Source organism: Pelophylax lessonae, assembly GCF_965119305.1.
Source record: "Pelophylax lessonae genome assembly, chromosome: 9".
In the NCBI taxonomy this organism is placed as follows: domain Eukaryota; kingdom Metazoa; phylum Chordata; class Amphibia; order Anura; family Ranidae; genus Pelophylax; species Pelophylax lessonae.
In genome coordinates this window covers 232903882-232925902 of record NC_138776.1, presented here as the reverse complement: position 1 = coordinate 232925902, position 22021 = coordinate 232903882, and the positions used below count along the sequence as shown (strand labels likewise).

The window sequence follows — 22021 nt, the reverse complement described above, 5'->3', positions numbered from 1 at the left end:
TTAATTTGAATTCCCTTTATTGAAGAAGAGTGTTGCACTCTTTTGTGACTATATGTATTTATAGCATTTTATAATGGTGGTTGGATGCATAGTGGTGCTAGCTGCTTCTTATAGTTTATAGAGTTGAGTAATAGGTGGTTTTCACACAGGGATAGCATGGAAAGTTTTTTCACATTTAGAGAATAAGGAGGGCCAAATTTTTTTTGGCCCTACTTCACCTGGGGATCACAGGAGGGCACTTTGTTCTGCACTCCTCTGACCTGTATTTAGCTGGTCCAGACTCTTGAGAGATCGTTACTGTCAAGATCCTCCCAGATGCCTGGATCGCACCTTTGCTTAGCCTCTGAGTGCACCGTTGAGAACCTGAACCAGCCACTCCAACCTCCTCCACACCCCAGCGCTCCAGTGAGCACTGGAGGGGCAGAGAGCACAGGGCCGGTGACCAACAGTCACTGCTGTGTGCTCAGAGCAGATCTGAGAACTGAGCAATCAGTGGTTTTTGATTGTTTAATTCTAGAGGCAGGTGTAGAGGCAGTGTGGAACAGATGCAGCATTGATCCGATGCTCCACCTAGGTGTGTATGAATGTTTGCTTTTTTCTATACCCTGCACTTCTCTTTTAATTTTGATTGGCTGCTATGGGTTCCTGCTCTTAGTGAGTAATTAGGAATAAAACCTCTTGGTTGAATATGGTTCATAGTAGATGCTGGGCTCTCAACTACTAAAACGCCTCTCATGCACACATCCAAGGATGTCAGATACTCAATCAGAATGTTCAGACACAGGTGAATCACGATCACTGAACACATCTCACAGTTCAGTTGGATCGGTCTTCTCAAGACAGGATTCCCCTGTTAAATCTTCAAAAAACTCAAAGGGCAGCAAACAGCACCAAAAAGGAAGACAAAAAGAACAAGACGTGGAAGGAAAAACAGAAAAACAAAGCTCCAGGAAGTATCCCAAAAGACAGGGGAAATAAGGAATACAGCAGATGCTGTTATCTTCTGAATTGATAGACTATGGCCCAAATTTGATTTGTGAACTAAATTTATGCCGGATTGCCTGGTGATTTGGCTGGTGTATGGTATAGACCCCTACTGAGGAAGTCGTGTCGCGAAAGCGTAAGACACCACGCGTATAGGGGGAGGAGACCTGGACGGACGAGCAGCGACCCACCAGCACGGCTCCCGACAGCTACTGTTTTTGGCATGTACGGTCCGCACAAGCCCATTGTGCCAATTCATGTGAGTGCAATTCTACTTTGAATGTGAATCAATTAAAGGATAATAGCAGTGTACACTTAGATGCCTCATTATCTTTATTCACATATCATGTCCATGGGATGGTGAGAGATCGATTCAGGAAGTGGCATTCCCTATACTGGTCTTATTGAGGATTCAATGCTGGTTTAATGCTTCAGTGAGATCGATTCAGGAAGTGGTATTCCCTTTACTGGTCTTATTGAGGATTCAATGCTGGTTTAATGCTTCAGTGAGGTGAGAGGCCATCTGGTGGCTAAAAGGTGGTGGTGTCACTTGCACTTTTATATGAAACATCTATCAAGCACCTTATTGAATTTTAATCCACGGTTATATTTATATTTAGTGGACTCTTATGCACTTTACTTTGAATGCACTTTATGGACATTATATATTGCACTTAAGAGGAATATATATTGCACTTTAAGTGAGTTTATTGATTTATATGATGCACATTGTCACTTTATTTGATTTTATATAGCGCTGTATACATATTTGTTTATAGTTCATTTCTCCCGTTAGTGAAGGAGGTTTTATATAGCTGCTGTATTTTCTTTTTGTGTCCCAAATTATTGGGTCTTAACACTACACCACTTTATATTTAATTGCACTGATTTACCTTTTTGCACAATTTTTGGTGTATGGTATACACTGGCTGTTTGGTGACCAAGGAAATGCCAAAAGGAGGTTATTATCTATGGCTCTTGAACGCACTGGGAATGTGGATGTATTGAGGGATAGCTCCCTATATGCTGCCCTGCCACGAGAGTGATACTACACGCCTGTTTTGACCGCTCATTAATTTAAGGGTCAATTTATTCTGGTAAGAGTATATTTATATCGAGCACAGTGGTGGATCATTATCCTGTTTTGGGAGCGGCTTCCTTTATTCACTTCTTCTGGTCACATTATATTATTGAGAGGCTGTGTTTTGCCACATTAGTGGCACTTTTTCTTTGTGTCTCCATCCAAAGGACTCCTTCATGAGGATTGTGCTATATGCTCATTATTTATTTACTGTGATGCTTTAGTAATGTGTTCTATTTGTTCACCTATGTAGCACATCTTTATCAACCTTTAGGCGCTGCACTTTTATAGGGGACATGATAGCAATTTATAAATATCTTAATGGGGATCTCAGCTTAGAAAAAAGCTGTTCATTCGAAGGAATTGCATGAGGACTCGAGGACATACAATGCGATTAGAGGAGAAGCGTTTTAACCTCAGGCAACGAGGAGGATTCTTTACTGTTAGGGCTACAAGATTGTGGAATTCTCTACCACAAGAGGTGGTTTCTGCGGGTAGTATGGTGGCTTTCAAAAGACTCTTAGATTTACATCTCAAGGATCAGGACATTAAGGGCTATGTTAGTTGATTACAGCCACACACACCTACACAGGTTGAACTGGATGGACTATTGTCTTTATTCAACCTCACCTACTATGTAACTATATGTAACTATGTAACTATATTATTGTGTACACATCCAAGGATGAAATTAACATTAGGGGGAGTCCTAGCCCTGTGTTGCTTGGGAAAATTAAAAAAAGGTACACATACACATCTCTCAGTGCCTTCTAATAACCTTTTATGTCAAGTGCCCAACCTTTCAGTTGTTCCATTTGGTTCAAAAGCATTAATTAACGAATAATTATAATAATTTTTAAGAAAGTATCAAAACTAAAAAAATGTCTTAAAAGGTAGATGACAAATCCTGCTTGTTTAGTAAGTATTCATGCTCTAAGATATTTAATAAAAACTGATAATTTGAACCTGCATTTTGAGATCAATAATAATATATTACTGAATACTGTACAACTCCCTATAGATTCATGTATGAGAGCGATCGCCTGGCTTTATCAGTATAAACATTTGCTTCAAATCACAATTATGCTATTTAGATGTGTATGAAGTTTCTTAGTCATTAGTCATTATTTTAATATACACTGTATATACATTTCTTAAAAAGTTCTTTCACCTTTTACAGACTTTTTGCATCTAAACTTTTACAGTCATATACACATATACATACACACACATATATATATATATATATATATATATATATATATATATATGTGTGTGTGTGTGTGTGTGTGTGTGTGTGTGTGTGTGTATGTATGTATATGTGTATATATACCCATATATTTAGAGGTTCTTTGTTTAATGGCTGCCTTATGTATCACAGTGTAGTTGGAATCCTTACCAAGTAGCTACTTAGCGAAAATTGGTTCAGTTTCTATGATTGTCATGCACAGAGGTTGAAGGAAGAAGACGCAGTCATTGCCATGTGATAGTAAGCAGAACACGCAGCATGTATATGTAATGAGCATACCTCTCGAAAAGCATCTCTTAGCTCCTTTACCCCAATCATGTCCGCTGTCTCTGCTAGAAGTTTAGGTCCCATTAGCTCTACAAAGTCTTCAAAGTCAACTTTACCCCCTGCTGAGAGCAGAAGAACAATTAGTGAAAAGCAGCAGCATTGACAAGGTAAAAGCATACGTAAACCCTAAGAAATTAATTTTCCTCCTCTTTGGTCTGCTAAATACATACATCTGTACATAACATGCAAAGGGGCTAATTTACCAAAGGCAAGTAGGATGTTCACTTCGCAAAGGAAATTATCCCTGAGCTTAGTAAACGGGGTGAAGTTTTACTTTGCAAAGTATACCTGATCACATGCAAAGGAAATAGAATAGAGCAGAACTTCACTTGATTCACTATGCTTTTAGGAAAATTCACTTACGAAGTACAACTTCTCTTGCAAAGTAAACAGTCTGTTTGTATTTAGTAAATCAACCCCAAAGGGCTTTGTTATATCTGTTTGATAATACAAATAAACCAGTTGGTTTTGCCAAAAATCTTGTGAGCTGAAAATTCCCTGTGCTCTCTGCTTTTGTACAAGGAGGGGTTATGGAGATGAGGAGGAGGAGATAAGGGGAGGTCTATGTTCTTTGTAATTCATAGGAAATGAAATAGGCAGGGCTGACACCGTGTGCTTAAGAATTTAGAGCTGTGTTATCATGTAGGAAAGTTGGAACATATTATATTTCTACATATATTGCCAAGAAAATATTGTCTGTTGAAACGCCAACTGAATACATGGTGAACTTTATGGGCACATCATAAGATAGATTAGGACACAACTAATTTAAAAGAGAAACGTTTTATTAAATGTACAGTTAAAATTGATTCACAGGAGGTGATGAACCTCAACCAAACAAAGGGGGTTCAATTCATCCTACATATGTATAAAAGTAGACATGACTGAATAATCACAACAATACGTTTTAAAAAATTTTTGGCTTTGAGAATATGTCTGCTTAAAGGTCTAAATGTAGGATGAATTGAACCCCCTTTTGTTTGGTTGAGGTTCATCACCTCCTGTGAATCAATTTTAACTGTACATTTAATGAAATGTTGCTCTTTTAAATTAGTTGTGTCCTAATCTATCTTATGATGTGCCCATAAAGTCCACCATGTATTCAGTTGGCGTTTCAACTGACAATTTTTCTTGTCTGCTTTTCCGGATTATGGCACGCTCTTGGTAGCTCGCTTTGTTTTACATACATTGCCAGTTATTTTTCTGCACTTGCAGTGTGTTTAATGCGTTAAAACTTGGGGAAATTACATGTATTATAGGGAAATTCCCTTTAAAGGTTTCTTTCAACCAAACTAACACTGACAACCTAAAACTGACAAACGATCTACTAACGGCCAAAACCAATGGACACTATTCTGTACTCCTACTTCTGGACCTTTCTGCTGCCTTTGATACGGTTTACCATCCCCTCCTCCTCAAAAAACTCCATGCCTTTGGTCTCCGTAACTGTACTCTTTACTGGTTATCTTCCTACTTATCCAACCGCACCTTTAGCGTTATGTACAATTCTACTTCCTCCTGTCCTCTTCCTTTCTCTGTTGGGGTCCCCCAAGGCTCTGTTCTTGGACCCCTCCTATTTTCAATCTACACCTCCTCTCTGGGTCAGTTGATAGCCTCCCACAGCTTCCAATACCATCTCTACGCTGACGATGCCCAAATCTATCTATCCACCCCTCAACTCTCTCCCTCAGTCGCCTCACGTATCACTAATTTACTATCAGATATATCTGTCTGGATGTCTCACCACTTCCTCAAACTCAATCCATCCAAAACCGAGCTTATAATTTTTCCTTCCCCTGATTACTCCTTCAATATCGATGGCATTACTATCAGCCCATCCCCTCATGCCAAGGTCTTAGGTGTTGTCCTGGACTCTGAACTTTCCTTCAAACCCCACATCCAATCACTGTCCAAATCTTGCCGCCTTAGCCTCCGCAACATCTCCAAAATACGCCCCTTTCTAACCGAAGACACAACAAAACTCCTAGTTCACTCCCTGGTCATCTCGCGCCTCGACTACTGCAATTCCCTTCTCGTTGGCATACCTCTACACAGGCTATCCCCCCTTCAATCCATCATGAATGCTGCCGCCAGACTCATCCACCTCACCAATCGCTCAGTGTCCGCTGCTCCTCTCTGTCAAGCCCTCCACTGGCTTCCGCTCACCCAACAAATTAAAACCAAAATACTTACAACATCTTACAAAGCAATCCACAGCTTAGCCCCTAGCTACATCACCAGCCTCGTCTCAAAATACCAACCTAATCGCTCTCCTCATTCCTCTCAAAACCTCCTGCTCTCTAGCCCCCTCGTCACCTCCTCCCATGCTCGCCTCCAGGACTTTTGCAGAGCCACTCCAATCCTATGGAACTCCTTACCCTTATCTGTCCGATTATCTCCCACTCTATTAGCTTTTAGGAGATCTCTGAAAACCCTCCTTTTCAGAGAAGCCTATCCTACCAACCCCTAACAAATGTACCTCCTTTTTCTCCATCAACCCATCCCCCACGGTTATTGCCTTTTGTTTCACTTGACCCTCCCTTCTAGATTGTAAGCTCTAACGAGCAGGGCCCTCTAGTTCCTCCTGTTTTGAACTGTATTGTAACTGTATTGTCTTCCCTCACATTGTAAAGCGCTGCGCAAACTGTTGGCGCTATATAAATCCTGTATAATAATAATAATAATAACTGATATGTCAGGTTGAATCATCTTTTAGGTTTTAGATACACCAGTAGACGATCTCTGAGTTTCTAGTTTCATCACCTACCATTACGGGGCTTGCACTATTTAGCAGAAAGCTTTAACTTGCATATGTGATGTGCAAAGATGTCTGTTTCCATGTACATATCTATTTCCAAATGATACATAGAAACACGAATTTCCAAACATTAATGTTTAACCACTTCCGGACTGCTCACATTGCTGCTACTGCAGCACAGTGGCAGCCCTGTGTCCATTGACGTAGACCTACGTCGCTGGATTCCTCCCTGTCTCGGTGGCACGTGCACGCCGCCAGAGGCTCACTCCTGCTGTGTTTAGACACAGTGGGAGACGGGCCGGAGGAGGAGAGACGGCGATCACCATCTCTCTTCCCCGATCGTCAGAGAAAGTGTGAGAAAATCCGCACGCTTGTGTAAACAAAGCAGGCGGATCTTCTCTGTGACAGACAGGGACAGATCACAGGATTCAGCATAGCTGAACCTGCGATCTTCGTCTCTGTCACAGAACCCCCTCCCCCCACACACGTCAGTAAGCAGGAGGCATACATTTAACCCCTTGATCACCAACAGTGTTAACCCCTTCCCTGCCAGTGTCATTAGTACAGTGACAGTGCATATTTTTAGCACTGATTTCTGTAGTAATGTCACTAGTCCCCCCAAAAGTGTAAAAAATGTCAGTTAGGAGTCCAATCTGTCTGCCGCAATGTCACAGTCCTGCAAAAAATCGCAGATCGCCGCCATTACTAGTAAAAAAAAATAAAAAAAAATAAAAATATTTAAGCTTTGTCTGGATAGCATTGAGAAGGTTTAAACACTAAGGGCTCTTTCACACGGGCGATCCGATCAGATCCGCCTGTCAGTTTTTTAGGCGGATCTGATCGGATCCTCCATGCAGCTCTATGGGGCAGCGGATGTCAGCGGAGACACCTCCGCTGACACCCGCTGCCATCCGCATCCGATCCTGTGCGTGAAATCTGGACGGATGGAAACCCTATTTTTCCATCCATTCAGTAATCGGATCGGATCGGATCTGATGAGAGCGGACAAGCGGTCCGCTCTCATCCGATCCCCCATAGAGGGCAGCGGGGGCTGAGACACCTCCCTCTCCGCTCTGCAAGCAGAGATGGAGCTGTCATCCGCCGGCTCAGCGGGGATCGCGGATCGATCCCCGCTGAGCAACACGGATCCGCCTACGGAGGCGGACCGTGTGAAAGAGCCCTAAAAATGACAAATCTTTCCCATAGTTAGTAACTTTTGCGCAAATCAATCAAAATACGCTTATTGCGATTTTCTTTACCAAAAATATGTAGCAGAAAACAAATTGGCCTAAAATGTTAAAAAATTTTGATTTGTAAATTTTTTTGGGGGGAATGTTATATATCAGAATGTGAAAAATATTGTTTGTTTTTTTCAAAATTGTCGCTCTTTTTTTCCAAAAATTAAAAATCGCACAGGTGATCAAATACCACCAAAAGAAAGCTCTATTTATGGGGAAAAAAAAGGATGTAAATGTATTTTGGGTACAGCGTCACACGACCGCGCAATTGTCCGTTAAAATAACGCAGTGCCGAATCGCAAAATATGGCCTGGTCAGGAAGGGGGTAAAATCTTCCGGTCTTAAAGTGCTTAAAAATACGCTGATTGAGAATTTTTTTGTCAAAGACATGTAGCTAAATACATTTTGGCCTAAATATATGACAAAAATTGAATATATTGTATATTTTTTAACTGTCAAAGTAGAAAATGTAAATTTTTCACAAAATTTTTGCTATTTTTATATTAATATCGCAAAAAATAAAAATCGCAGAGGTGATCAAATACCACCAAAAGAAAGCTCTGTTTGTGGCAAAAAAGAACTTAAATTTTGTTTGGGTATAGCATTGCATGACCGCGCAATTGTCAGTTAAAGACGCGCAGTGCCAAGTTGAAAAAAGTGGCCTGGACGTTAAGCAGGAAAATCCTCCGGTCTTAAAGTGGTTAATGGTAATATTATTTCCATTAATGTATTCATTCTTAAATGTATATCTTAAAACCACTAACCGCTTGGCATGCTTGATACTTCCTGCAGGACTAGTAAGTCATCGGGGAAACCTAGAAAGTGCTACATGAACACAGTCAATTTCTCAGTTTGAGTCAGTAACAAGAAAAAGCAGGGAAACAAGCCATAGCAAAAAAAGTAACAATAAAGCACCCACAGCAAATTCATCGCAGACAGCGCGGTGAATAAAGTCAATGCAACATGAAGCTATGCATTCTGCCATTGCTGACCTTATTTAGAAAGTGCCAGCTGCCTAGCTGCCTAGCTGTTTCTGATTTTATTGCATTATGAGTCACTGACCTTAAATCCTCAGTCAGAATTTCAGACCTCGGATTTCGCAACTGCATACTTGTTACAGGCCAGAAACTCAGAATTGAAGCTACTGGATCAGCTGGAAAGCCAGGCAAGTAGCATTTTCTAGGTTTTCCTTAAAAATACCCTTATCTATTAAAATACAATATAGTAATATTAATCTATGGCAACATTCATATTTTGCCACAGATTACTATTTTAGAATGACCCCATTCCTTAGAAGCAATAAACCTGATTTCATCTAAAAGTCTGACCTATGGTGTCCATCTTTGGATAACACTACCAGATGACATTTCCTTTTCCTTTAAATCTGTAATGCAAATAAACAAAGGGATGTCAGGTACGGGGAAGAGTCTTAAGCTGATCAGTGGCTTAAAGGATAAATGCAATTTAGATTGAAAAATTAGTTTTACATCCTCCTCCTCCTCCTCCCCTCTTCATCTCTGCATCAATAAAGTCAAATAATGTAAGAAAAAATGAACACCGCATCGTTCTAGGGCAGTGCTCCCAAATGTGTCTCCTGAGTTAAAATTTTAAATTTACTTTAAATTGACTTAATTAATTAATTTAAATTGACTTTAATAATTCATGGACCAATGGGTGTGTGATACAATTGAAAAAACAAAAACAAGATTGCACTTATTTTTTAGGGCTCATTTACCTGGCCGACACTCTCTACCACTCCTCTGAAAAAAAGATCTGCAGTGGATCGTTTTATAGAGAGTGGCAGAGCGGTGGCTCCATGGCATCCAGGAGGCAAAACTGCCACGTCCTGAATGCCAGCTTTATTTGTCCAATTTTAATTTTTGAAACGCCACCCTGCCCTTAACCACTTAAGCCCCGGAAGATTTTACCCCCTTCCTGACCAGGGCCTATTTTGCGATTCGGCACTGTGTGACTTTAACGGATAATTGCGCGGTCGTGCGACGCTGTACCCAAATGAAATTGACGTCCTTTTTTTCCCACAAATTACATAGTTACATAGTTAGTGAGGTTGAAAAAAGACATCAGTCCATCCAGTTCAACCTATGATGAGCTTTCTTTTGGTGGTATTTGATCACCTGTGAGATATTTTGATCATGCGCTATAAACAAAAAAAGAGTGACAATTTTGCAAAAATAACAATATTTTTCACATTTTTTTATATGAAATTCCCCCCCAAAAAATTTAAAAATCAAAATTTTTTAACATTTTAGGCCAATTTGTTTTCTGCTACATATGTTTGGTAAAAAAAAATCGCAAAAAGCATATTTTGATTGGTTTGCGCAAAAGTTATACTAACTAAGGGAAAGATTTTTGTCATTTTTATTGTTTTTTTTTTTAACAAGTAATGGCGGCGATCTGCGATTTTTTTTTGCGACATTGTGGCGGACAGATCGGACCCTGATATTTTGACACTTTTGGGGGTACCAGTGACATTACTACAGTAATCAGTGCTATACATATGCACTGTTACTGTAAAAATGACACTGGGAGGGAAGGGGTTAACTTTATTGAAGAGGGAGGGGTTAAGTGTGTCCCTAGGGGCGTGATTCTAACTGTGATTGGATGTGGCTTTGTGTGTCACAGCACAGATCAATGGTCCTACATAGCAGGACCGAGTGATCTGTGCTTTTACACAGGGAAGAATGACAGGCGGCTTTGTTTACATTAGCCAAATGCCTTTCTCCCTCTCCACCCGACGATCGCGAGTGACCGGCGGACATCGGGTCCGCTGGTCACACGCACTGGCTTCTTCGGGCACGAGCGGGGGCGGGAGCATGCCTCCGGCGGCGCGCTCGACCCCTATTCGCTCCCAGGCTAGTGACGTACCGGTACGTCACTTTGCCTGGGAGGGGCTGACCGCCACCGTATATAGTCGGGCGGCAGTCGGCAAGTGGTTAAATTTACTTTATTAATTAATTTATTAATTAATTTAAATTGACTTTAATAATTCATGGACCAATGGGTGTGTGATACAATTTGAAAAAAAAACAAAAACAAAATTTCACTAATTTGTTAGGGCTCATTTACCTGGCCAACACTCTCTACCACTCCTCTGAAAAAAAGATCTGCGGTGAATCGCTTTTCAGAGAGTGGCAGAGCGGTGGCTCCATGGCATCCAGGAGGCAAAACTGCCACATCCTGAATGCCAGCTTTATTTTTCCAATTTTAATTTTTGAAACGCCACCGTGCCCTTAAATAAGTCGCGGTTGGCGGTGGAACTGCTTACCAAACAAACTTGACCTGCATGTGGCAGTGGGGGAGATTTACTAAAACTGGAGCAATCGGAATCTGGAAGCTGATTGGTTTCTTTGCAGAGCTGCACCAGATTTTTTACTCTCCAGTTTTAGTAAATCAACCCTAGTCTGTACTAGCATGGCTGCCTATTTTTACCTCCCTGGCTGCCTGCGTAAATGAAGCAGAATGAAAGTGCCCTAAAAAAGAAAGGCTATACTGAAAGAGAAAACCCCAATTACCCACTTCAGCTCTCACAGCTGTATGTTCCTAGCGGCCAGAACAAATGTTATATTTCTGCTAAAGACCCGGTAGTTGGGCAATAACTTAGTGAAAGGACTTTCCTTATTCTTTAAGTCATGACTGAGTAAGCTTTAAATGTTCTAAAAAACAACAACAAGAGAGGGTCGCACCAACCTTGTGCATTACCACTAAAAGGTTTCTAAAATCCAAAATAATATACATTATACTCACAAACAATTGTAGATAGCACACATGATCAGACAAAAGATCTCCAAGGTAGCCAAGGCACTCCACGGTGCTGGATAGCGTGCTAGTGTTGGCACGAATCTGCTATGGCTGACACGTTTCGAGGGCAAACCCTCCTCCTCAGAGCCAAAGAGTTAATAAATCTTTTAAGTGGTAATGCACAAGGTCGGTGCGCCCCTCTCTTGTTGTTGTTTTTTAGTGCTTTTTGGATACCCTTGGTCCTGAGGGGGCAGAAAGACCATAAGTGATGCCAACAAAGACCATTGAACATTAATCCTTCCCTCAGGGTCATTATATACCACTTGAGCGCAGAAGAGTTTTTTAGCTTTGGAAGCTTTAAATGTTGTCTGCCCCCTGCCCTTACTAAGGCTGCACACAGTTTGTGATAATAAGCAACAAATGTAATGACATTTTTTATGTTTCTTAGCGGTCACATGACCACACAGCTCCAGGTCTTGGGCAACTGCTGTGAGAGCTGACAACAGCGAGGATTTTCGGGTGAAGTAATGTCACCCCAGTGACACCAATGCTCTGGGTTTTGTTGTAGTCACCTCCCACCAGCTGTCACAGCTCCCCCCCCCCCCAGGACCTGGAGCCGTGCTGTCAATGTGACCACTAGATTAAAAAAATGTATTTTTCACTGTGTATTATTACAGTGTGCAGCATTGGTAGGGGCAGAGGTAAGCCAAAATGTAAAGCTTATTTAGTAGAAAGCCTTTCCTTCATCTTTAAGATAACAAATTAATACATATATAGGTTTTTTCAGGACAAACAAGACATTCTTTAAGTAATATTGTCTTGCAAAAAGTGTTTTTTTTTTTTAACTCAATCAGTACCCATAAAGGGAGGCCCGGAGAAAAGGAGAGAAGAGACATGGACGGAGGGCCGGCATGACAGGGGTTAAAGGGGTTTGGGACAAGGAGGGGTTTTCAGCCCAGTACGATAGAAAATATAAGTGGTGGGACTTTTAATTGGTGTTTTGGCCAGGAATGGGTGGAGCTACAGGGAGAGGTCAAGCTAGGGGCCTTAGTAGGTCTTCAGTCGAAGGAAAGCTGCATTTCCCACCCTCCCTCGCCTTTCTTGTTTTTCTGAATTTCGGGTCCACCGCCCTTGTTTTGGTTTTGTTTTTTGTTTTTAAAGAGGCTTTCTTCTTTTGAGGTGGTTCTTTGTCATGGCAGCAAGCTGGGTACAAGGTCCTGGTAGGTTAGTATTGTGCAAACTTATACTTGGTAGGGACTGTCTGAGGTACGGCTCCCAGATGGTGCAAACTTATACTTGGTAGGGACCTGTCTGAGATATGGATCCAAGTAGTTGGTATGTTGGTATCTGTCAGAGAAACAGCCATGCTGCAACTGGCAACTCTGCCAGTACTTCCAATGGCCGCAATGGACTCAGGCCATAGACTCATTGTCAGTGAAATGGCTGTGCTGCAAACTGGCCACTTTGCCAGTACTTCCCATGGCCGCAATGGACTCAGGCCATAGGCGAATTCATTGGCCTATAAAAGGGCTCTGCTCAGCCCATCAGATTGCTGGATTGTCTTTAGCTCTTCCTGTTTTCTGAGCATTGCTACTTCCTGGATTCCAGTTTGACCCGGCTTGTTTCTGACCTGTCTGCTCTCTCTCCTGGCTTTGACCCTCGGCTTCGTCTGACCATCCCTGCTCCAGTTTGGCTCTCCCGTTATCTGATCTCGGCTTGGCTCACGGACTTGCTTCCTGTCTACCTGCCCTCCAGTACCTGATCTTGGCTTTCCTACGGACTTGTCTGCCTCTGGCTTTCCTGCTATACCTTTGGTTTGCACCTGTTGCAGCTTCCTGTGTTTGACCCCCAGCCGGTCTTACAACTACTGCCTGGTTGTTCCTGGTTCCTCCTTGGACTGTCCGGTGTATTCCTGCCCAGCACTCTGCTAGAGACCGCCTGTCTACCATCAGGACCCTGCCGGCAACCAGTGCTTCTGTGGGCGCTACACCCTCTGTCTCAACCCCAGGGGTGTGCCACACTCAGCTGCAAGGGGAGCCCTCTCTGCATCTCGGCCTCAGATCAGGTACTTGACAGTATCTGAGACTGGTTGTCTCAGAGTCGGTGCTGTGGTGGCTGGAGGCCTAATTAAGTCGGATGCAGGTACTTCCTTCTTTGATGCCTATCGGGACCTTGAGACTCCAGTAAAAACTGGGTTTAACGTGTTATTTACCTGTTATGTATACAGTTTGTAAATAAAAGGCTGCTATGGCCATTTAACTCCAACCTGTGGTCATATGGTTATTTATAAGGAAGGATGAAAGTGATGGTCAGAGCAGAATGGAGACAAATCCTCTTTAATACCCTAGTCAAGATGTAAAAGAGCACATTTTTATACTTACATTTTATTTTATAATTTGTTTATAATGATATTGAATTTTCAGTTTTGCACAAAAGTTAAAATATTAAAAGTTTAAAAAGTTTTAAAGCAGAAAAACATAGCTAATTGGAGAAGGGGAGAGTTAGTTAGGGCTGATAAGGGTTAGCTAAGCATTAAAGCCTTTTAATAGGAATTTATAAAAAAAAAAAATAACTTTTCGTAAGGTTGCTTTTAACTGATCTATGCAGATCAAAGCTCAACCCTTTTGTTCTGCAGATGAATGAAAAGAGTAAACACAAAGTAACAATAATATGTCAAAATGGGCCTCATGATCAGACTCTTAGACTCGATTCACACTGGTGCGACCTGTCAGGCGACTTGTCAGCCTGACAAGTCGCACTCCCTCGCGGTCCATTGACTGCTACAGGACCCGTTCTAATAGGAGCGACAAAGGTCGCTCCGACTTAGAAAAAGGGTCCTGTACTACTTCGGGGCAACCTCGGAGCGACTTGCATAGACTTCCATTATGTGAAGTCCATGCAAGTCGCTCTGAAGTCGTGGTGCATGGGAATGCACAAGTCGCCCCCGAAGTAGTACAGAGTCGTGCCGCCCCAGTGTGAACCGAGCCTTAGCTGAAAGTCAAACCATTTTTAAAACGAAAATGTAGCTCAGGAAAAATCAGTTTTTGGCAAATACAATTTGGTTGCATTGGACTGACAAATATATCACATAGTCTTTTTCACATAATACCAATAATATTAATGTAGAATGCTCTTATTTGTTAGAGTTACACACACACACACACACACACACACACACACACACATGAACACTAACTGATTTTTTGTGAGAGTTCAATAAGTTCCATTTCAGTAGGCATGTAACCCATGGTCCTCATACACTCTCCCAGCTCCTTGTAGCCAATGAATCCATCCTTATCGCGATCAAATTCTTTAAATGCTTCTCTCAGCTCTGCAGGGAGAATAACACCAGGTCACAACAGAACCATGCAAATACATATACATAAATGTATGGTAGGTCAATATTTCTTAAAGTTGCTATGCTTTTTTAACGCCCCAAATGGTTTTGGTTTAGAACTTCAACAGTGTTTCATTTTTGGAAAACCCTCTTCACATTTCAAAATTTCCCCATTTCCTGTCTATTTTACAGTAGTGAGAAAAGTTTAGAAGCTCTATCAATGTTTTACTGCTGTCTATGTCTACGTGAAGGAGATTTCCCCTCACTTGACAAAGAATTTGCCTGATGTTGAGTTTAAAATGTGTTTATTTATTCCTTTACATATACTTATATACTGATATCTATTATCATACCATTGACATATACAGCATCCCTCAAAAGTGAGTACACCCCTCACATTTTTGCAAATATTTTATTATATCTTTTCATGTGACACCACTGAAGAAATGACACTTTGCTACAATGTAAAGTAGTGAGTGTACAGCTTGTATAACAGTGTACATTTTCTGTCCCCTCAAAATAACTCAACACACAGCCAATAATGTCTAAACCGCTGGCAACAAAAGTGTGTACACCCCTAAGTGAATATGTCCAAATTGGACCCAAAGTGTCAATATTTTGTGTGGCCACCATTATTTTCCAGCACTGCCTTAACCCTCTTGAGTTCCCCCGGAGCTTCACAGGTTGCCACTGGAGTCCGTTTATACTCCTTCATGAAGACATTACAGAGCTGGTGGATTTTAGAGACCTTGCACTCCTCCAGCTTCCATTTGACGATGCCCCACAGATGCTCAATAGGGTTTAGGTCTGTAGACATGCTTGGCCAATCCACCACCTTTACCCTCAGCTTCTTTAGCAAGGCAGTGGTCATCTTGGAGGTGTGTTTGGGGTTGTTATGTTGAAATACTGCGCTGTGGCCCAGTCTCCAAAGGGAGGGGATCATGCTCTGCTTCAGTATGTCACAGTACATGTTGGCATTCAAGGTTCCCTCAATGACCTGTAGCCTCCCAGTTTCGGCAGCACTCATGCAGCCCCAGACCATGACACTCCCACCACCATGCTTGACTGTAGGCAAGACACACTTGTCTTTGTACTCCTCACCTGGTTGCCGCCGCACACGCTTGAAACCATCTGAACCAAATAGGTTTATCTTGGTCTCATCAGACCACAGGACATGGTTCCATTAATCCATGTCCTTAGTCTGCTGGTCTTCAGTAAACAGTTTTTGGGCTTTCTTGTGCATCATGTTTAGAGGAGGCTTTCTTCTGGCAAGGCAGCCATGCAAACCAATTTGATACAGTGTGCCGCATATGGTCTGAGCACTGACAGGCTGACCCTCCACCCCTTCACCCTCTGCAGTAATGCTGGCAGCGCTCATATGTCTATTTCCCAAAGACAAGCCCTGCATATGACGTTGAGCACGTGCACTCAACTGCTTAGGTCAACCATGGCAAGTCCTGTTCTGAGTGGAAACTGTCCTGTTAAACCACTGTATGGTCTTGGCCACATTGCTGCAGCTCAGTTTCAGGGTCTTGACAATCTTCTTATAGCTCAGGCCATCTTTATGTAATGCAACAATTCTTTTTTTCAGATCCTCAGAGGGTTCTTTGCCATGAGGTGCCATGTTGAACTTGCAGTGACCAGTATGAGAGAGTGAGAGGGATAACCCCCAATTTAACACACCTGCTCCCCATTCACACCTGAGACCTTGTAACACTAACGCAGAGGAAGGAAACTGGCTAATTGGGCCCAATTTGGACATTTTTCACTTAGGGGTGTACTCACTTTTGTTGCCAGAGGTTTAGACATTAATGGCTGTGTGTTGAGTTATTTTGAGGGGACAGAAAATTGGCAGTTATACAAGCTGTACACTCACTACTTTACATTGTAACAAAGTGCCATTTCTTCAGTGTTGTCTCATGAAAACATATAATAAAATATTTCCAAAAAATGTGAGGGGTATACTCACTTCTGTGAGATACTGTATAACAGTTTTTTGTGTGCCTGGAACAGGAACATTACAATATGTATGACTTTTTCCAAAATAAAAACAAAATTCACAGAATTTTGTAAGTCTGAGAAAAAAAGAAATTCTGCTTCTTTAAATGTTCTTATTACTATCCTTGAAAACAATCAAATTAAAATTCTACTTGTGTACGACCAGCTTTACAGTGCACAAAGTTGGTCTGACTAACCCCCTCCAGTTTTCTGCAATACAAGTCTGTGAGGGGAACCTGCAGCCATGATTGTGATATATTTTTAGAGAAGGTAAAGAGCTTTCATGTAAAAGTGATCCGCCGCCCACTGCCTTTACTGACCTCTCCTGTCCCACCAGGGAGCCATGGACCAATGCGATTAGTTTCATCAGATGCATTACACAGAGTGAGAGGAACTTTTGTTGTTCCTCCCCGTCTCTGTGACATCAGAAACTGAAAGTGAAAAACATTTTATCACTACCAGTTTAAGTTTGTTTGTTTACAAGCTGTTACCAGCTTGTAGAGCATCTGATCAAACCGGTCTTGGTTTGATTAGATGCTTTGGAGGCAAGAGGAGAGATAAGGGGTCTTATAGACCCCAGATCTCTCCACAAAAAAGGACTTGTCACAGCACATGCTATCACAAGGGATGTTGTTCAATGCTGCTGTCCAAAGATATCTCTCTGTTGCTTCTCAATCCAGAGTGGAGACACCCTAAGACAAAGTGTGTTACTGGCCAGATCACCAGATGAAAATAGAGGAAAAAAATCTAAAAAAAATATTTCATTTTTGTTTTGGGATTTAATATCACTTTTAGGCCTCATGCGCACTGGACACTTAGCAGACTGCTTGCACTCTAAGCATTTGTCCCTGAGCACATACTACCCTAAATGTTTGTGTAGCAAAGTTTCCAGGCCTGTGGCCTGATGTGGGTCTGCCATTGTTACCGGTTACCTCTCCAGCCCATGTGAGCTGCGACCCTGGGTGTGAGAACTGAGCAGAGATGTATAGTAACTAAGTAGAACTACTTCACTACTGTACTTAAGTACCGAAAGGCCGTATCTGTACTTTCCTAGAGTATAATTTTTTTCTCCTACTTCCACTTTTACTTCACTACATTTTTTCAATGATTTCAATACTTCTACTCCGATATTTTTTTTTTGTGCTGCATAGTTACTCGTTACTATTATAAAAATGACCACTGCCAGAACAGTAGTTGGCAGGTTTCATGAAGCTCAAAACATGTGTATTATCAGCGTATCCGAAAATAAATGCTACTGTATGTATAAATAAAATCTGCATTTGAAATAATAAAAAACAACATGATGTTCAAACTTTTGACTTCTTTCTTTAATAACTACATAACATTGTACTTTTACTTTCAGTACTTGAGTAGCAATTTTTTTTTCAAAACTACTGGTACTTTTACTTTCAGTACTTGAGTAGCAAAATTTTTAAAAAAACTACTTGCAATACTTAAGTACAAAAAATGTTGAATACTTTAGTACTTCTACTCAAGTCAGTTTTTGATCGAGCGCTTCCACTTCTACTCAAGTCACTTTTTGATCGAGCACTTGTACTTTTACTCAAGTATGGGTTTCGAGTACTTTATACAACTCTGGAACTGAGACATTGAAAACTTCGGCATCTTGGTTTTGTGGTTTTATTGTAGATAAGGGGATGGGAGAAGGGAATGAGTGGGATACTCCTTAGGCTCAACTACATACACTTGGGACTTTATCCAAGAAAATGTCTGTTAACGCTGCCTTGACGCCAGCCAACGCTAGCCAGCGCTCACTGACTCTCCGAACACACTGTAACTTGATAGAAGTGCTGAATCCTCGACTTTAAGTCCAGAAAAATCCAGGACTGTGGATTATAGAACTAATGACACTGCGGTACTGCATAGTCACTGACTACTTTCCCCCCAGCCTTGCACTGGCTTGAGGTAGTCTGTTGTGGGTTCCTGTATGGCTGCAACTCTCAATTGACACTCTGTACAATTCAGGGCCCAAACTGCAGATCCCCCCTTTAACCTTGAACTTTTTGGGGTTCACTGACTCTGTACCCCCTCAGCTAGCTGGCACTGGATCCTAGAACCTCTTCTGAAGTGGTCCCCTCTGACTCTAGGCAGACCCCCAGGGGCAATCCTCAGTACTCACGACCTGTGTAGGCTTTCCTGGGACTGGACCCCTCTCTCTCTCCACAGGCTCTCGGCACATCGGATCCCCTCAGCTCAACTCAGCACTCTCTGGATTCCCAGGTGACACCTCAAGACATCCGCTTCCTCAGACAGGAGGAGAGACAGCCATTTTCTCCCTCCTGGGACTCTGCTCCCACCAAAGACACCGTGTCACGCACTTTCCCCAAACTTATATCTACTCCCAGAATCCTTTGCGGCATAATCTGCCTCCTGGGGTAGCTACAAGCTTGAATGTGTCCCTTGATTGGGCTTCCTCCACTACCCTATGAGAAGCCTCTCATAGGAGTCAGTGGGGAGACACTTCCCCCTCAGCAAACACATCTGGAACCCATGACACCCTAACTAACAGAAATCATGGCCCTGCTGTTAGGCAGACAAGGCCCATTATACATTTACCTAGCAGCTATCTGTAGGGGGCTACATTTGTAATGCTCGGTTCACCACCCAGATCTGTTCAGCTGCAGCAGCTATCGACCTCATAGAGTTTAACAGGCTGCCAGCAGCAGGACTGGACATTGCACCTGTGCCTTTCGCACGCGCCTTAAAGCGGAGTTCCAACCAAATTTTTTTTTTTAAACCCCAGAGATATTCTTTTTAATTCATGAAATCTATTTCATATTAGCTAAATATATTAATGTGTGCTATGTTATACATATTTTTTTTTAACAAACTAACTTTATATTTCTTCTGCAGCGGGTTTCCATCTTAGATGTGGGCATGTGAAGCCCACATGTACCTTCTTCCGGGACTAGGTACTGCTGCTTTACCAGAGTCAGAAGACATACTCGAGGGTCGAGGAAAATTTTAATACAGAGCGGACAGCTGACAGAGGAGGCGGGGTTGAGGTGGGACGGAGGTGCGGCTGTGTCAGTAATGCACGGCTTCTAGTTTTTTAATGCTAGAAGCCCCGCATTACTGACACGGCCGCACCTCCGTCCCACCTATACTCTCAGTCAGCTCTCCGCTCTTACAATTTTCCTCCACCTCCGTCTGCCTCCTCTCAGCTCTCCCATTCGCCCAGCCCCGCCCCCTGTAAGGACCCGAAGACGCGCCTCCTCTCAGCTGTCTGCTCTGTATTAAAATTTTCCTCCACCTCCGTCCCACCTCCTTTCAGCTCTCCTATTCGCCCCGTCTCCTGTAAGAACCCGATGACGCGGCGGGAACTCCGTCCTGCCTCGGCCCTGCCTCCCGTCAGTAAGCTGTCCGGCGTCCGCTCTGTATTAAACTTGATGACGCACATCTCCCAGCAGCCTGTGCGCCGTAGGAAGTGACATAGCTCGCTGCGGCGCTGAAGGAGGAAGAAAATTGCTTACCCCCTAGCAACAAGGTAAGCCAATCAAGAAAAAAATAAAAAGTCGGTAATGTTGTTTTTAATTCCAGCAATTTCTAAAAAGTTTAAAACATGGGTGGAACTCCACTTTAATATAAACCAGACCATATACTGCAAGACTTCTTACCTTCTATCTCCTCTGGTCTCAGCTCTCTGTCCTAAAAATGAAACAGAACAACGTTTAGGGGAAGGCATCCAGACACAATGGAAACACTTTTGTTACACGTCACTAAGAATTAAAAAAAAAACAAGCAGTTTTTTTTTTTCATACGAATGCTACAAAATACCAAGAAATAATTTTTGTTTTTTGATACAGGTTCTATGATCAGTCGTTGTTGTTTTTGCAATGGACAGTGATCATTTAATATCTTTACTTTCTGTAATCGAATCTACCTCAACACTAAGTATTTAAAGAAATTAAAGTGGACCGTACATCAAAATACAAGGTACAACTATTATGCAGAGTCCAATCGTGAAAATGCTTGGAAAACATAAAAAGTAAAAGAAAAATGTACCTACCTTGCATCTGGTTTCTGGCACCCTTGTAGACACCAGTGGCATTACTTAGTATTCCAAAAGGATCCTGAGAAAGCTGATTACCCCAAATCCTCTAGGTTTAAAGTAAACCCTACCAATAAACTTCTCTTATTTGCTCTTTTTTGGTCTTTAAAATATACTATTGATATTGTTTTGTTATATATGTTCAAAAAATGACCTGTTGATCTTGTAAACAATCTTGTGATTTTCGTCCTGTCCTCTCTGATTGATCTAACTGTTGTTAAAGCGGAACTATGCTGCATCTGAGCACCACAAACCAAAAATGCCATTTAATAATTAAGTTTTTAATGACTTCAATACTGGGCACTTTGACCCCCTTCCTGGCCAGGCCAATTTTCAGCTTTCAGCGCTGTCACACTTTGAATGCTACACTGTACCCATATGAAATTTTTATCATTTTTTTTTCACACAAAATAGAGCTTTTTTCTGATGGTATTTAATCACCGCTGGGTTTTTTATTTCTTACAAAAAAAAAAAAAAAAAGAAAATTTTGAGAATTTTTTTAAAAATTTACTCACAGAAAATAAGAAAAACAAGAAATTTTTCTCCTTCACTGATGTGTACTGATAAGGCGGCACTGATAGGCTGCACTGATGGGCACTGATAAGGTGGCACTTATGGGCACTGATGAGGTGGCACTGATGAGGAGGTACTATGTGCCGCACTGATGGGCACTGATAGGTGGCACTGAGAAGCACTGATAGGCAGCACTGATGGGCACTGAGAGGAGGCACTGATGGGCACTGGTAGGCGGCACTGACAGGTGGTACTGATGGGCAGCACAGATGAGCAGGCACTGACTGGCAACACTATGGGCACTGATTGTGGGCACTGATGATGGGCACTGGGGACACTGATGGTGGGCACTGTGGGCACTGTTTTTGAGCTTTTCTGTAATCAGGGCACTGATGATCAGTGGAATTTTGAACGCTCTTTATTGGACATGGTTAAAAATGGTTAAAAGTTACCTGTACATCCCAACGCTAAGCATTATTCAAAGAGCAATTGGTGGTTAGTTTGGCATTTCTCCTCATAGATGGTTGAGGCTCCGGTGATTTCACTCTGCTAGTTTGGCCCACTTTACATTCTAGGACTCAAGATCCTTTTTGCAGAATGGAAAACTTCAAGAGCAGATGGAAGGGTGTGCAAAGGCACATTTCTGAAAGACGCACAGCGATGATCCTTTTTAATCCCTTCATCCCTTACAGCAGTGGTCCTCAA

At 42.0% G+C, this 22021-nt stretch overlaps 1 protein-coding gene across 3 annotated transcripts in view; it reads right to left on the bottom strand.

Moving 5' to 3' along the window:
• Nucleotides 1-22021, bottom strand: part of CABP2 (calcium binding protein 2) — a gene marked incomplete at its 5' end in the record, with an annotated part of 124546 nt that overhangs the window by 19751 nt on the left and 82774 nt on the right. For 2 of the 3 annotated variants that reach the window (XM_082268352.1, XM_082268353.1), the window contains 3 exons: nt 3594-3703; nt 14593-14727; nt 20370-20400. In XM_082268352.1, coding sequence (XP_082124478.1) covers nt 3594-3703; nt 14593-14727; nt 20370-20400 — 276 coding nt within the window. The remainder of the gene's footprint in view (nt 1-3593; nt 3704-14592; nt 14728-20369; nt 20401-22021) is intronic. The other variant, XM_082268354.1, reaches the window with a different exon arrangement.